General features: G+C 34.4%; 4 protein-coding genes across 4 annotated transcripts; 2 read left to right on the top strand and 2 right to left on the bottom strand.

The window, feature by feature from the left end:
• Window positions 1-9605: 9605 nt before the first annotated feature.
• On the top strand, window positions 9606-10615 carry LOC135791885 (glutathione S-transferase 1-like). Its single transcript, XM_065302455.1, has 3 exons — window positions 9606-9853; window positions 9910-10113; window positions 10176-10615. The coding sequence occupies exons 1-3, from the start codon at window positions 9704-9706 to the stop codon at window positions 10515-10517; spliced, it is 696 nt and encodes a 231-aa protein (XP_065158527.1). The 5' UTR covers window positions 9606-9703; the 3' UTR covers window positions 10518-10615.
• LOC135791886 (glutathione S-transferase 1-like) lies at window positions 10560-11554 on the bottom strand. Its single transcript, XM_065302456.1, has 3 exons — window positions 11340-11554; window positions 11071-11274; window positions 10560-11010 (listed from the first exon to the last, which is right to left on the bottom strand). Exons 1-3 carry the CDS (start codon window positions 11481-11483, stop codon window positions 10669-10671), a joined length of 690 nt encoding a protein of 229 aa, XP_065158528.1. The 5' UTR covers window positions 11484-11554; the 3' UTR covers window positions 10560-10668.
• Window positions 11555-11899: 345 nt separating this feature from the next.
• On the bottom strand, window positions 11900-12632 carry LOC135792228 (uncharacterized). Its single transcript, XM_065302837.1, has 2 exons — window positions 12546-12632; window positions 11900-12477 (listed from the first exon to the last, which is right to left on the bottom strand). The coding sequence occupies exons 1-2, from the start codon at window positions 12546-12548 to the stop codon at window positions 11968-11970; spliced, it is 513 nt and encodes a 170-aa protein (XP_065158909.1). The 5' UTR covers window positions 12549-12632; the 3' UTR covers window positions 11900-11967.
• A 740-nt stretch (window positions 12633-13372) lies between these two features.
• LOC135792165 (cholecystokinin receptor-like) lies at window positions 13373-16071 on the top strand. Its single transcript, XM_065302780.1, has 3 exons — window positions 13373-13555; window positions 15112-15285; window positions 15347-16071. Exons 1-3 carry the CDS (start codon window positions 13510-13512, stop codon window positions 15901-15903), a joined length of 777 nt encoding a protein of 258 aa, XP_065158852.1. The 5' UTR covers window positions 13373-13509; the 3' UTR covers window positions 15904-16071.
• Window positions 16072-16133: the final 62 nt, after the last annotated feature.

The raw sequence follows: 16133 nt of genomic DNA, 5'->3' as shown, positions 1-16133 counted from the left end.
CAGATTGTAACTATTTAATTTCTTTATCATTTCTTTAATTAACATTTGTGATTGGCTCACAATTTAGACCCCAAAATTGCATTTTATGTTCGAAGGACCTTTAATTTTTGCTGGTTTTAGGGATTTTTGCTATGAGTCTGGTGACATCGTAGAAGAACATTCTTTCATCAGATTGTAAGTATTTAATTTTCTTTATCATTTCTAATTAACTTTTGTGATTATCTCCCAATTTGATCCCCAAAGGTGCATTTTTTATGTTCGAAGGACTAATTTTGCTGGTTTTAGGGATTTTGCTACTTCAAGTCTGACATCGTAGAAGGGCATTCTTTCATCAGATTGTAGAGAGTATTTAATTTCTTTATCATTTTCCTAGTGCTTTTGTGATTATCTCCCAATTTGATCCCCAAAATTGCATTTTTTATGTTCGGGGACTGATTTTGCTGGTTTAGGGATTTTGCTACCCTGAGGTCTGACATCGTAGAAGGGAGCATTCTTTCATCAGATTGTAAGTATTTAATTTCTTTATCATTTTCCTAATTAGCTTTTGTGATTATCTCTGAAGATTTGATCCCAAAATTTGCATTTTATGTTCGAAGGGATAAATCAATATCAATCAGATATCTTATTATCAGGTAACTTTTGTGATTATCTCCCAATTTGATCCCCAAAATTGCATTTTATGTTCGAAGGACTAATTTTGCTGGTTTTAGGGATTTTTGCTACTAAGTCTGACATCGTAGAAGGGCATTCTTTCATCAGATTGTAGTATTTAATTTCTTTATCATTTTTCCTAATTAACTTTTGTGATTATCTCCCAATTTGATCCCAAAATTGCATTTTATGTTCGAAGGACTAATTTTTGCTGGTTTTAGGGATTTTGCTACTGAGTCTGACATCGTAGAAGGAGCATTCTTTTCATCAGATTATGTAAGTATTTAATTTCTTTATCATTTTCTAATTAACTTTTGTGATTATCTCTATTTGACCCCCAAAATTGCATTTTATGTTCGAAGGACTAATTTTTGCTGGTTTTAGGGATTTTGCACCTAGTTTGACATCATAGAAGGACCATTTTGTATATTTTAAATGCTTTTGGGATTATTATACAAATTGATTTCTAAAATTTATGCTTGTGCGTTTTCTTTAATAAAGAGTATTTTTAAGTTTTCAATTATAATTGTTCTCTTGTATTTCTACCTGATCACATATTTACTGATCCATAAAACCATTTATTTTGAAAAGTGCATAGAGTTACTATCTATCAGTGGAAACGACAACAACCGAAGTTTTGAACTTCGGCCCGTCATACTAGAGGCAGCACATTACTAGTTGCCGCCAAAACTTTATCAGCCTCCTCAACTTTCTGCGTTCCTAATATTCCAATCTTTTATTTTGTCGACTCTGAGGAGGCAAAATGACACAAAACCCCGGACTCGGGAAACAGTCGAAACTCGACTTTGGGTATTTCGGATCACTTGAGAGGTGGAGGAGGCTTTGATATTCGGCTTAGCAGTAATAACTAGAGCAAGTGTGTTTAAAATCTTCTTTTCAGCAAGTCAGCTTCTGTATGGTGGAATTTTTTAAATTCTGTGTTCAGTTCTGTAAGCTTAAAATTCTATATCGACTTTTATGTAATTACTTTCTTAACACATTGATCGTTTAAGGCCTATTTGCATGTTTTAATAAATTGTTTTACGTACCAATGGGGCCTTAATCTATAAGTGTGTTTAATATTCATAAATTAGGCTATTCCGACGGGATACGCACGTGTTTATTATAATTTGTAAATAGGGCCTAAACGGTTAATGCTGTAAAAAAACTTTTACTAAAATAATCATTGCCAGGGTAAAACTATCTATCAACGGCGAAACAGAATTTCTAAATTCAAACTTTTAATTATCAACATAAAAAGAGAAATCTTTTCCTTTTATGGACAACTAAAAGACGAGAATAAAAATAAGTACATATTTTGATCCTTGAAAAGAATTCTGGACGGATGGCATCCTTATTGAAAAACAATAAAAATGGGACAAAAATTTTTAGAGAAAGATTTTTGTTATAAAAACAACTTTTATGTCGAAATTAAATATTCAAATTTTTAAATTCTGATTTTAGTTCGGATAGACAATTTAATTCTATATCAATTATTCTAGTAACATTTTTGCTTTAATGTTAATCGTTTAGGCCCTATTTGCATTTTTAATGAAACGCGTATTCCGTCGGGAGAGTCTAATTTTCTAAGATTAAATGAGTAGTTATCTCGACAATAAAGGGGCTAGAAAATAAGAACTGCATATTCTTGATCCTTGAAAATTCTGAGCAAGATGGCATCATTATTGAAAAACGACAAAAATGGCACAAAAATTTTAAAGAAAATATTTTGTTATAAAAAACAAAAGATTTCTCTTTTTTATGTTGTAAATTAAATATTGGAATTTTTAAATTCTGATTTCCAGTTCTGATAGACAATTTAATTCTATATCAATTATTCTAGTAATATTATTTTTTGCTAGCGTTGTCGTTTAGGCCCTATTTGCAATTTTAATAGAGCATGTGCATGCCGTCCGGAATAGTTAAATTTAAGATTAAATGGTATTATCTCGACAACTAAAGGAAAAATTTCCTACAAGATGGCATCCTAATTCAGAAGTAGTAGAAAACAGCACAAAAAATTTTTTTAAGAAGATTTTTGTTATAAAAAGGAAAAAGCAAAGATTTCTCTTTTTATGTCGAAAATTAAAGGTTAGATTTTTAAATTCTGTTTTCGGATTATGTTTGATATTTTAATTCTACATCGATTATTTCAGTGAAGTTTTTGCTAGCATTAACGGTTTAGGCCAATTTGCAATTATATAGAAAAAACTGAGTATGTACCAGAAACAAATTGAAATAATACATATAATAATCTGGCAGAGTTGTCTATATTCATTTCTGCGTTCTAATACTACAGACTGATGAACAGCAACAGCAAGCAAATTTCTCGACAAAATTTGTTGAAATCCGGTGAAATTATACACTGAAATTCTTTTTGAATATTAGGATCGCAAGAAGTGCAGTAGGCTGAATTTCAGTAATCTCAATTGCGACGTAGTTTAGTTACTCATAGACAGATGGCACTAGTGATACCTTTTTAAATTAATATTGATACAATATAAAATTGATTTTTGAACTCTCTCCCATATCTAGCAATTATATTGCCATCATAGTTTAAAAGAGAGAGATTTATGGAGCAATTAAAGGAAATATTTGCGAGCTATTCTCAAACGGAGAATTTGGGACAAATAAAAGACTAAAATTTATAAAATATAAAACTACAATTTTATTAAAAATGTAGAATATACAATAACTCAATTTCTCAATATATACAGCATGTTTAACAGTACAATCATGAAAACAAGGTAATAATATACGAATTATGTAATGCTTTCTTTGAAATTTTTAACAAAATAAACAAAAATGATATCAATAACAGCTTTCAAATGGCCCACATTTCTTTCAATCGTATTTGAAATATATCATCAGCTTCAGCAATCCAATCTTCAATTTCTTTGGACACTATAAACGAGAATAAATAACAGAATAGTAAAATATAAAATATTATAAATTGCCAATATAGGTACAGTCATTTGGTGCTAAAAACGTAGTTGCTTGGAAATAGTGTTGGATTATTTGAAAATTGGGTATTCATATAGATTTCGATGTGCTCTTACGAATTTAAACTTGCACCACCTCGTATCTTTGTGCGCTCGCGCCACCATCTTGAAAAATGGTGCCTAAGAACAGTTTTTGACCATATCTCTTTTCCGACTCATTTTACAATAAACATATCTATATAATAAATTAGACTAGAAAATTCCTATAATTTATGTAAAGTACCTTTTTCTTGTAAAATTAGTAGTTTTGGCGTACGGGCGCTGAAGTCTACTTCAACATTCGTTTTTTTGTCAAACTCATTTCAAATCATGCATGACTTTGCAATTTTTGCTTGCTGGTTGAGGGTGCTCCGGCTCCCACTCGCTTGTTAAGTTTCGCCGGCCGAGAGTATACTTTTTGTTTTAGTATTTCTTCTTCTTTGAGTCATTGTACATATTTGTCGTTCTGAATAGTCATTGTCGTTTGCATTTTGACGCCATGGCGAATAACGTAAATTGTTTTTATTTTGTGAAACTCCACTGCAAGATAGTAGTAGTTGAAGTGAAGAAAGAGAGTTGAAGGCTTTTTCGTAGGTAAGGCGTTAATTGTTATAAGGCGAAGATGTAGATCTTCTTATTCTTTTAACGGCGCTATCCGTGCATTCAAACATATATTTACTAAAAACCAGGGGAAGAGAAAAATTTTGCAACAAATCCTATTCAACTTAAAAGCATCATCGATCAAACGGCGGCAGATCACATATTATTTTTACACCTTTTTAGTAGCTGTGATACAACATCACCACTTTTTCATCAAGGAAAATTAAAATTTATCAATGTACACCAAGAAAAAATCCAGATTTAAACGAAGTTGTCCAGGTATTCAAAAACAAAGCTTGTCCAAGATCATTTGCTACAGCTGGCAGACGCTTTCTTCTTAAATTATATAGTTACAGTGATGTAGCTTATGCAAAATATGTCTTTAAATATAGATATGCCAGCTTCACAAAATCATACAAAATACAAAAGTAAATTTAATATTGCATCGCTACCACCAACAGAAGCCGCAACCCGACAACATTCATTCAGAACTTATCACCAAGTTCAGCAGTGGTATAGGGAATGAACTAAAATGCACAGAGACAATGGGGATGGAAAAAAAGCAAGAATGGGCTAATTCCTGTCCACTACCTCGAGCCCCAGCTCCCGAGCATTATTTAAAACTAATATCTTTACAAATGTAAAGGGATGTCAGAAAGCCTGCGGCTGCAGAAGCTGGATTAGCAAGTGCTCAGAATTATCACCTTTACAAATTGCAGTGGTGCCTGTGATAATTCGCGATTCCATCACAAGATAGCGATGAAGAGGAAGAATCGATTACTGTTTTTTGAGCACGTACGGTGATGAACTCCGAGAGCCAAGATAGCATTGAAAACTATAATCCCATCGCGGATAGTATGGCAGCAAATTTTACCTGTGATATTTCGATCGGTCACAAAACAATTAACACCTTACCTGGCCCATCACTTGAAGAGCGGAATCGGAGATAATCCTATTAAATTTTTGGAATAGTGGGTGTAAGTTAGGCCTACTGGGGATACACGATAAAAAAAGTAGCATATACGTACTCTACCTCATGGTGGTGTGGGGAAATGGAGTTTTGGCAAAATACGAATGTTGAAGTAGACTTTTGCGGCGCCCGTACGCTAAAACTAGTAATTTACAAGAAGGTACTTACATAGAATTATAGGAAATTTTCTCTAGTTTAATTTATTATATAGATGTATTTTATTGCAAAAATGAGTCGGAAAGGAGATATGGTCAAAAAGAAGCTGTTCTTAGGCACCATTTTTCCAAGATGGTGGCGCGAGCGCACAAGATACGAGGTGGCAAAGTTTAAATTCATGAAGCACCTCGAAATCTATATGAATACCAATTTTCAACAATCCAATACTATTTTCTGAAACGAAACTGCAAATGACTGGACTAATATATAACATACGTTCTTGGAACTTTAGTCAATTGACACATCCGTCTTCAGTAATCAAAAATCAATACGCACTCCGCAGTACCTAACTTCTCAGTTGGTCCTTACTCATAAACTTGGTCATCTCAGGACAGAAGCCAATGCTTCATCCAACAACTAGAAAATATTTATGTAAATGAAATATACTTATACATAAATTAAATTGAATTTTTTCTTACAGGATCCATAAAGACTCCCATTTGGGGCACCGAGCGCAGGTAGCAGTAGAAGTGACTCCCATTCAAGGCACCGTACAAGGGTAGCGGTAGAAGGGTACGGCGGAGGAAAATACTGAAAAAAAGAAACATAGGTTAAAACAACTTGCATAAAACGCTAAAAGTACAGGGAAATACGATCACAAAATTACCATTTTTGTTTAATAATGTACATTATTATAGTTTATTTAGTATAGTTTAGTATAGTTTTGGTATAGTTTAGATACTAGAATGTAGTGCATGCGGCAAAGGCATCAGCTTGAGAGGATGACAACCAAGGTAAATCTTCTAATTTTCTCGACATTTCTCAAAAACTAAACGTAATACAGAGAGAATTGATATAAAATTTTAAAACTACGGAAGGGTAAAAAAAATTAACTACCTACTTAAAATAAAATCCGAAAGGCAAAATTTTAGAGTTAGAAAGAGAAAAAAATAGGCTTGATAATCTATCCCAGATAAATATAAAATAATTATATTTCTAGCTTGATACTCTTTTTGATAATTTTTGAAAATTCATATCTTTTTTAACTAAAAGCCACAGCAACCAACAAATTGCTGATTATGATAGATTGGAAAATTCTGTATCAGAAAACATATAAAACAATAGCCAATACACTGCACTAAAAGGTCGAAAAGCGACTAAAAAGTGCTAAAAGTGACATTTTTCAATTTTTGCCCATTTTATTCAAACACAGATATCTCTCGTAAAGTAAAAGGAATAAATAGGATCTACAATCGCAGCGTCTTAATCCTATGGATACATTCTCAATCAGATAGGATAGTTAAAACGGAAATTAGAGATGAAATTTTCATTCTTAAAAAAAATTACCAGGGGTGCTTGATACTTTTTTTTTGACAATTTTGAAATTCATCTCTTTAACTAAAAGCCACAACAATCAACAAATTGCTGATTATGATAGATTGGAAAATTCTGTATCAGATAAAAATATAAAACTACAGTAGAATCTTGATAACTCGATTGTCAAAGAAACCAAAAAATTCGAGATAGCAGAAGTTTCGGCTTAACAAGGGGAATTTCGAGATAGCAGAAAGAGAGTTAACTCCATCAGAATTTCGACATAAAAGGCACAATTTCATAGGTATTTTATTACGACAAAATTATATTAGGTAACATAAAATGAGAGTCAAGTACATAATTATAATGAATGAACTTTACACTGTATGTTTTAAATAGTGATAAAAAATCTGTTATCTTCGTTTTGATTCAAAGCCATTTACAGATTTTTATCCGATTATTTCCTAGTTCATATAGTGAACCGGAATATATGATACTCGATATCATTACATCTTTCAATGTAAGTTCGTAGTGTATCAATTGCTGTATTATACCATTTTTGTTGCTTGTTAACAGCCAAACAAATATGTACTGACTGAGCCAAGTAATAAAAGTGACCAAAATGAAAGAAACATAACATCCTGTGTTTCTTAGAAATTTAGAAGTTTATTGAATGAATTCATTCCTTGCACGTGTGCAAAACAAAAACAATAGATAAAGAGGGCCCGAGCCCCGAACATTCCTTTTTGATTTTATTGCCACGAGTTTTAAGCTCCGGGAATCTCGAGTTTTGAGCTCCGGGAGTCTCGAGTAAGAAATCATAAATTTTATGAACTTCACACTGAGGTAGTATTTGCAGTTCCGGGGATTTTGGTAACCAAAATGTACGAGTAATGCCTCACAGGGGAAATAACTTATTGTTCGAGTTACACTGGAGTCTAAAAATTCGAGTTAGAGCGTCGTTTCAGGGGGTTCAGCGAGATAGCCATATCTTTTCCGGAGTTACTTTAGAGAGTTACGGCTTAACAAGGTTCGAGTTATCCAAGATTCTACTGTATTATATTTCCTGCAGTAACAGGTCGAAAAACGCAACTAAAAGTGCTAAGAAATTGACAGATTTTGAGATTTTTGCCCATTTATTCAAACGCGAATATCTCGTAAACTAAAAGAGATAAATAGGGATCTGATCGCAGCGTCTTAGTCTACGGACTATTACTCTATCAGATGGGATAGTTAAAAAGGGAAATCTGAGGAAGTGCTTGATGTAATTTTTTCAACGATTTTTATTAGTAGATATCATCCAAACTACCGAGATGGAAATCAGCGAGTGCGAGATTATAAAAGGTTGGAAAATTCTCTATCAGATTAAAATATTTTGGGGTAAAAGGTCTAAAAACGTGGTTAAAAGTATTAAAAATATGATTGAATTATAGACTTACCTATGCTGAACTCATCGGACTCCAAGACACGGCAAATACTGTAAAAAATATAAGAAAACATAAGTTAAAACCAAAATCTTTCATATTATTAAGTAATATTACATTCACACAGCGGAGAAACAATCAAACAATCTGTGCTGTTTAGTTAAAGTTGGAAACCTTGTGTGTGGCAATATACACTTTCAGCGCGATCAAAAACTACCCGGACAATGCGCAAGTAGATAACATTACAATAGTCACAAGTTAAAATTAAATAGTCGATTAATGATCGAATACGAGTATAATGAAAATTTGGAAAGTAGAAGTCAGATCAAACAACACGAGTCGCGTAAAACACATCTAGAAAAACCAGAGACCGGCACGAAACTGGCTGCAAATTGTGCATGCAACGACACGACGGTTAATGATAAGAAAGTAATAGATGCGCAAAGCCAGTGCGTCGATGGCACGCGACCTTGTGCACGAATTTAGCACGTTACCTGCGATGAAAACTAAATGGACAATGGACGTAATTTACCAAATTACAATAATTACAATACAATTACAATAAAACGATAACAGTTGCGAGAATATGTTGTTGAATTAAAAGTTACTTACGCAAGGATAATGATGAATAAATTTACATGAGGGCGAACCTATATCCAATTCATCAAACAACCGAAATCGAACCTTGTAACTTGCATAAGTATGCACACGAAACACAATCAAATATCTACCACTCTTGTACAATACGAGTAATGTACATTAAACGCACAAATAATAAAAGAAACAAGTTAGTCGCAAGTTACAAGTAAATAGTAGACTGCTGACCGAATATAATGCAAATTTAGAAAACAGAAGTCCGAACAAACTATACGAGTCGATCGAATCACGACTGAATTAGCCATCGACCCGCACGAAACTGGCTGCAAAGCATCGATAGCGCATGCCGTAGTCGAGCAATCAACGACGCGACAGTTTACGATAACAAAGCAAGAGATGCGCAAGGCCGGTGCGTCGAAGGCACGCGACATTGTGCACGAATTGCAATAGGCACGTTACCTGCAATCTAAGCTGAACTAGACCGTGCTGCATGCGGCATGCTGCACGCGGCGGAAGCGACAAGAAAGTTGATTGTGTTCAAAACAAACACAATTCTCGTGCCGAATGCCCACGTTTGCCGATAAATATAGCAATAAACAACAATTCTATTTTATGATTTTTAGTTTATGCTAGTGCCATCTCTGAATAATACAGGTAATGATACCGATTTTCGAAAATGAGAACAATTGCAGAAACTCAACAGCAACATTATATAATTTCAGACACAAATGGTTGTTTATATGTTTAAAAAAATCAACCTCGAATGAACACCGAATTTGTAAAATATTTAAACGGCAGAAAAAACTAGGCATGTTTAAAAATATAGATAATTATAATTATATCGCTAATTTTGGTCCCCTCCTTACATAATAAACACCAAGGTCGATTGTGGAATGGTTTAGTCATAATTTAATGGCATGGTTCCTATATGAAGTGCTAGCTAAATAACCGGAGTTGTTTAGATATAGCTCAGTTGATACATGACAGTGTAACGAGACATTTAACAAAAAATGGCATCAACTGTTGGTAAACTCTTTGTAATGGAGTTGAGTCCTCCTTGTCGTGCGGCAATGTTAACGGCAAAGGCTCTTGGGATTGAAATAGAGTTAGTGGAGACTAATTTATTCAAAGCTGCTCAGATGCAACCGGAATTTTTGAAGGTAATTACCTAACCGTGATCTAAAGAAGATAATTTCAACTTAGTTTTATGTTATAGTTGAATCCAAATCATACCGTACCCACATTCTTGGACAATGATGGTACATCAGTCGGTGACAGTCACGCAATCATGGCGTATCTTGTTTCTAAATTCGGTAAAAACGATTCGTTATACCCGAAAGACCTTAAAAAACGGTCAGCAGTAGATCAAAGATTACATTTTGATTGTGGGACTGTGTATGCTTTGCATCTGTTTATAGTGGTAAGATATTAATTCATTTCTTGGAAATAAATAACTAACTAATATTATATATTATAATATAGGGCCCTATGTATGGCAAAACAGCAACAGGACCTTCTGACTATCACAAAATGGCTGCTGAAAGAATGTATTCATCGTTGAATAGGTATCTTGAAGGAAATAAATGGGTTGTAGAAGGTGAAACACCAACAATTGCTGATTTCTCACTGATTACATCGATTCTATGTATTTCGATTGTCGCACCGTTCGATAAACAGAAGTTTCCAAACATTGTCAACTGGATTAAGAGATGTGAAGCATTACCGTACTTCAGTGTGAACAAAAAAGGACAAGATGTATATGCGTCCATGTTGAATGACATGTTGAATAACAAACACGATTTTTATCTAGAATTCAGCAAATAAATGTATCTTATCATATTCAATGAGCAAATACATGATGAAGTAATTTTTGTGCTTTATGTAATTCGTTTAGTTCAATATAACTGACTTATATTTACAAATTTGCCTAGTTATAACAACCATCATATCAGTTTGTCCACAATCTAAATATTATTTAAGCAAACTTATCCATGAAAGAATAATCATTATTCATCATGCATTTGAGAATACTTGTGTAGAGATCCTGCCCCTTCTTATTAACTTCCTGGTAGTGTGGTATACCATCACATCGCTTCAACCATGCAACCACATTACCACACGTAGCTTTATCCATTGGAGCCACAACATTAATGGCATTAACAGAAGTAGCCAGAGAAAAGTCTGCGATCGTTGGAGAAGCGGTTTTGGCGATCCAGGTATTACCTTCAAGGAAAGTGTTTAAAACATTGTACATGCTTTTAGCTGAATCCAGTTGTCTTTGGGAGATGCCTTCACTTTGACGCATCCACATTGGAAACTAAAGACAGTATAATAAAGAATCAACTGGAACTTATTACACCGTTATTAATAAACATACCACAATAGAGACATGTAAACTGTAAACATTCCCACTATCATAATGTAATCGTTGATCAACCGCCGCACGTTTGGCTAGGTCTTTCGGATACAATGAATCATTCTTTCCATATTTACCAACAAGGAATGCCATGATAGCATGACTGTCACCCATTGCAGTACCATCATTGTCTTTGTAGGTCGGTAGAGCATGAGCCGGGTTCATCTAAATACAACAAACATTACTAAACACTCAAGAAATTCTAATATTATTATAAAAAGAAGTAATACCTTCAAAAATTCAGGTGTTGCAGTTTCACCAGCCATGATATTGGTCTCAATCAATTCCAATTCGATGCCCAACGACTTAGCAGTGAGGATTACCGCCCTACAGGGTGGGCTGAGATCAGTCATGTATAATTTACCAACCGCCATTGTTAAATCAATCAAAAATCAAACAACCAACAAAAAGTAATACACAAGTAGTGTCAGCTTCGCACTGAGCAATGGTACTGAGTCGATTCGTGTGCGTGCGAGTTGTTTTAATCAAATTGTTTATATCTCCCACACGGAATTCAACTGGCCTTGAGATATGTTTGTATTCAATTGAACTTGGTATGCAATTTGGTATGTTGATGCTGGAATTCAAAACCGCTGTTTCATTCGCGATAAACTTGACCTCGCTTTGCAATTGGGCAAATTACATAAGAATCATTCGTTTTAATGTTGTGTTCGAAATTTTGTTAAGTCACGCAAGTTAAATATACTCAGCATTATATTCATGCCAACATTGCGTCAATGTTTTTAACAGCTGTAAAACAATATTTTAGTTGATAGAAGAGAATTTCAAATAATATTCGGTTGTAATTTATTGAACACTTAAGTCATCCGTAACAACATGACATAAACATGAAATTTATTAGCAGTCAGCATAGAAGAGGTAGTCTAAAACAACTTGGATGATGTTGCCGACTCCAAGACCCCCGAGCAAAACACTGATTGGGTTTATCCTTATGGTTAGAGTGTAAACCACGTTTCCGAGGATACCGTAGCTAGCGCTAGGTCCGGAGCAAGTCACAGTGTAGAGGAGATCGATGAGAGAAACAAGAGGAATGTCCAAAACAAGGAAACTGAGGAGGTAGCCGACCAAGTTGTAACCAGTCAAGGTACCACGAAGTGTCAAGCCCAGGTTACCCATTTTTGGTGGGGTTACCATAGTAGCGCGGACAGCGGCCAATGCATTGTACACCCAAGAGAAGGGAGTCAACAACAAACTGACGAGACTGTAAAGACCGTTAGCTGCGGCGATCGCTTCGGATGCAACAACAGGTGCAGCTACTGGGTATTTGACTTCCTCTTTGGCAGGGGTCACCTTGGCAAATGCCACATGGGCCAGAGCCACGCACAACAGGATAACTGCGAAGGATTTCTAAACACACAAGAAAAACACAATTTAAGTTTACCACAAAAACAGAATGATTTTTTAAGTTTACTTACCATTTTTACTGGTTTCTTGATTTCAACCCAATGATACCACACGAATATTTGACAAGAGTATATATAGTGGTTGCGAATTGGATATTTAAATAAATTTAAATTTGAACGGCGATGGCGTTATCGCGTTATCAGTCGCGGACAGGTAATTTATGCAACGAGAAAAACTAATTCCAATAATTTGTTTTGGAATGTGTCTTGCCAAAATTTGCGTTCGGAGGTAAATTGGGCAAATCGTATGCTAAGCAATGGTAATTCAAGTGCTAAAACTTATCGGTGTAAAATTATAATATTTTAAGTCAAAATCATTCAGGATCAATATAGCAGGGGAAGTTGAAATTATTCGGTTTGTACCTACGTTAATTTAATCAAATATTGATGATAATATTGCTGCTAGTAGTCAAAACATACTATGTGATATCAAATTGTGTTTCGGGTACTCAGATATATTATTTGCTTGTGGTGTAGTATGTTTTGTTAAACATAGATAATAATGCGAATTATTAAACAAAGTAGTTGGATATTTTTTGGGAATATTGTAAAATTGAAGTTTTTGAAAACACAGTTTCTATGTTTATATATTACACTATGGAGACTGTACACTATACTTCCATAGACTATACTTTCAGCCATTTTAAACTTCCCGCCATTCTACTTCATTGTTACTTCTTCTGTGACTACAGACGCGTACGGAAGCAATTTCCTTATTTTAGATATTCGCGGGTTAAAGCTAGTTTAAAATAAAACTTGTAAAAATATTTTATTATACCCTGTATATGATTAACGTAATTGTTTAATTGCTTATAATGTTTCAGCTTGCTCAGTTTCCGTCGGAGTATGGACATTAGTGGCAATCTCAGTGGAGCGCTATTATGCAATCTGCCATCCGCTGCGTTCGCTGCGTTGGCAGACGATAAGCCACGCTTACAAGCTCATCATCGCAATCTGGCTGGGCAGTGTAGTCTGCATGGGCCCCATCGCCGTTCTCAGCCAACTCCAGCCGACCAATCAAGGTAAACCGAGCACTACAAACAAGTCGATATTATGGGCCAACTTATCCGGCCACAGTAAACTTAACAGACGAAGATTCTCACGCATATTTGCATGTTCGCGAACAAAACCGGGGCGTAAATCATCCCTTCATGCCCAACCCATCGTAAATGCATGCTAATGATCTAATAATCATTAATTGCCAAAGTTACCGAAACTACCTTAACTCAATAATAGTGTAATCTCATTTCTGAAACATCAAAATTTCATTTAATTTATTTTCCTTTAAGTTTTTTTGGATTTATTCTTCTTAATATGCAACAACTTAATAAAAATTGTAAAAACCTGATAGAAAGTTATTTTCTGAGGAGTAGATTCAGTTAATTTACCTTGGTTCTTTAGTAGTGTTTTGTGTTTTGTTTACATACCTTGCTTGGTTTGCTACTTGACTTTCTTATTTTTCGTTTCAGTTTGCTTGCTTTGCTTTCAGAGAATTTTTATTTGGTTTAGCTTTGATTAGCTTATCTTTACTTGCTAATTATAGCCTGCAGGTATCGCTGTAGATAATTATTTGATACTAAAAATAAATTCTTTGTTTTTATCCATTTATCAGTTTTTTGCAGCAAGACAAAATGTATATTATCTAAAATTAGATTTGTTAATCTCACATGTTGAGATGAAAGCAAAAAACATCACAGATAACACTAAAACCAGGATTTTACTTTTCACCGTTTTCATTCAACTCTTTTTCTGAACATTTATTTGATAATTACGTTTTTGTACAGATAATTTATTTTTTGTGTGTATTTTTAAACCCAACCCGAAAAATTGTATGTATTTTTCATTCTATTTATACAATTTCTGTGATTTTTGCTGAATGCAAACAAGTTTAGATTATACTGTTGGTTTTTGAGCTTAAAGCTGGCGAAATGGTACTCGTAGGCATTGTGATGCTCTTCTTTCTAGAATGCTTTAAAGCTTATCCAAATGCTACTCGTATTATGATTTCTACTCGGAAAATTACAAACTAAAACAAACTCTGCAAAATAACATTTAAAATAATATTTAATACTAGCTTCGCTTGCGAATATCTAAAATAATGAAGTTGCTTCTGTACGCGTCTGTAGTCACAGAAGAAGTAACAATGAAGTAGAATGGCGGGAAGTTTAAAATGGCTGAAAGTATAGTCTATGGAAGTATAGTGTACAGTCTCCATAGTGTAGTCCATTGGATTTGATGTTGACGTAGCTGTCGGTAATACAGTGTGATAATACAGTGTGATGGTACTATAGTACTTAGATTTGAGCTTCATTGCTGGAATGCTAGATGGCGTTAAAGTAGTCCAATAGCCAGATGCAGAGGTATTATTGGCTAAACTATTTCTTTATTTTATTTAAAAAATAATTTTTTTTATTAAATAAAAAGTAGCCTATAACCATTCGGGAACCACTAAGAATATGTGTACAAATTTTCATGATGATCGGTTAAGTAGTTTTTGCGTGAAAGTGTAACAAACATCAGGCCTTTCGTATTTATAATATTAGTAGGGATTTATAGTGTTTATTGTTTTTATTTTTAGGAAATCACAAATGTCGAGAAGATTGGCCATCACTGGACTATGAAAAAGCGTACAATTTGTTTTTGGATATAATCTTGCTGGTTATTCCATTGGTTGTGCTGGCTGCTACGTATTCTATGATTACATACACTTTATGCAGAGGAATGAAGAGTGAAAAACTTGCTAAAGACAATCGTAAGTGTTTTTTAACAAAAAAAAATACATAAAAAACAAACATTTATTGTTTTAATTTCAGAATCTGGGACAAAATTAATTGAAGTATATGTAAATATCGACACGAACAGCAAACGTTGGACACGATCATCCACCCGCAACACAACCAGCCTCCGCCAGCTACGTCAAACCACCTGGTCACAAGAATCCGCATCACCCATCGGTTCCCAACGCACCATGACAGGCTTACGACGATCAAACGCCGAACGTAGTCTACAAAATAAAAAACGTGTTATAAAAATGCTCTTCGCCGTTGTCCTGGAATTCTTCATCTGTTGGACACCCCTGTACGTCATCAATACAATCGTACTTTTTGACGCGTCCATCATCTACACGAAACTTGGCTACACGGCCATCAGTTTTCTGCAGTTATTGGCGTATACTTCAAGTTGCTGCAACCCGATCACGTACTGTTTCATGAACTATGCGTTCCGTAAATCATTTGTCAACTCGTTTCGATGCTGGCGGCATCGTGGAGGCGCCGGGCGCACCAATCGTAATCTGAATCTGCTTAACGGCAGCGAATTTAATATGATGGATTCGGGAGCCAAACCAAACAAGTGCAACGAGCAGTTATGATTGACGAGATTGAACACGTAACGACGCGTGATGAAACTGTAAATATCATCATAAATTTACACAAAATCGAAATGAACAATTCTGGGAAATAAAATTTGATTTTTGCATTTAAACCATATACAGGGTATTCAAAATTTTAAATATTATAGTGGATGTATATATTATTACAATACCAAAATATATAAACTGAAAAAATATCATTTATTTATTAAAATTTAAAAAAAAAAAAA

Source organism: Atheta coriaria, unplaced genomic scaffold, assembly GCF_025399875.1.
Source record: "Atheta coriaria isolate IRGN ID8LTWV9N9 unplaced genomic scaffold, Caltech_Dcor_3.1 hic_scaffold_5_pilon, whole genome shotgun sequence".
NCBI lineage: Eukaryota > Metazoa > Arthropoda > Insecta > Coleoptera > Staphylinidae > Dalotia > Dalotia coriaria.
Note: the sequence above shows the minus strand (reverse complement) of the source record. Positions and strands in the feature narration are given on the sequence as shown.

Coding starts and splice junctions, on each gene's coding strand:
- LOC135791886 (XM_065302456.1), bottom strand. CDS start 11,483: ATGGCGGTTGGTAAATTATACATGACTGATCTCAGCCCACCCTGTAGG. Junction 11,275..11,339: donor CAACACCTGAATTTTTGAAG/GTATTACTTCTT, acceptor TGTTGTATTTAG/ATGAACCCGGCTCATGCTCT. Junction 11,011..11,070: donor GTTTACATGTCTCTATTGTG/GTATGTTTATTA, acceptor TACTGTCTTTAG/TTTCCAATGTGGATGCGTCA.
- LOC135791885 (XM_065302455.1), top strand. CDS start 9,704: ATGGCATCAACTGTTGGTAAACTCTTTGTAATGGAGTTGAGTCCTCCT. Junction 9,854..9,909: donor TGCAACCGGAATTTTTGAAG/GTAATTACCTAA, acceptor TTTATGTTATAG/TTGAATCCAAATCATACCGT. Junction 10,114..10,175: donor CTTTGCATCTGTTTATAGTG/GTAAGATATTAA, acceptor ATTATAATATAG/GGCCCTATGTATGGCAAAAC.
- LOC135792165 (XM_065302780.1), top strand. CDS start 13,510: ATGGGCCCCATCGCCGTTCTCAGCCAACTCCAGCCGACCAATCAAG. Junction 13,556..15,111: donor ACTCCAGCCGACCAATCAAG/GTAAACCGAGCA, acceptor TTTTATTTTTAG/GAAATCACAAATGTCGAGAA. Junction 15,286..15,346: donor AAAACTTGCTAAAGACAATC/GTAAGTGTTTTT, acceptor TTTTAATTTCAG/AATCTGGGACAAAATTAATT.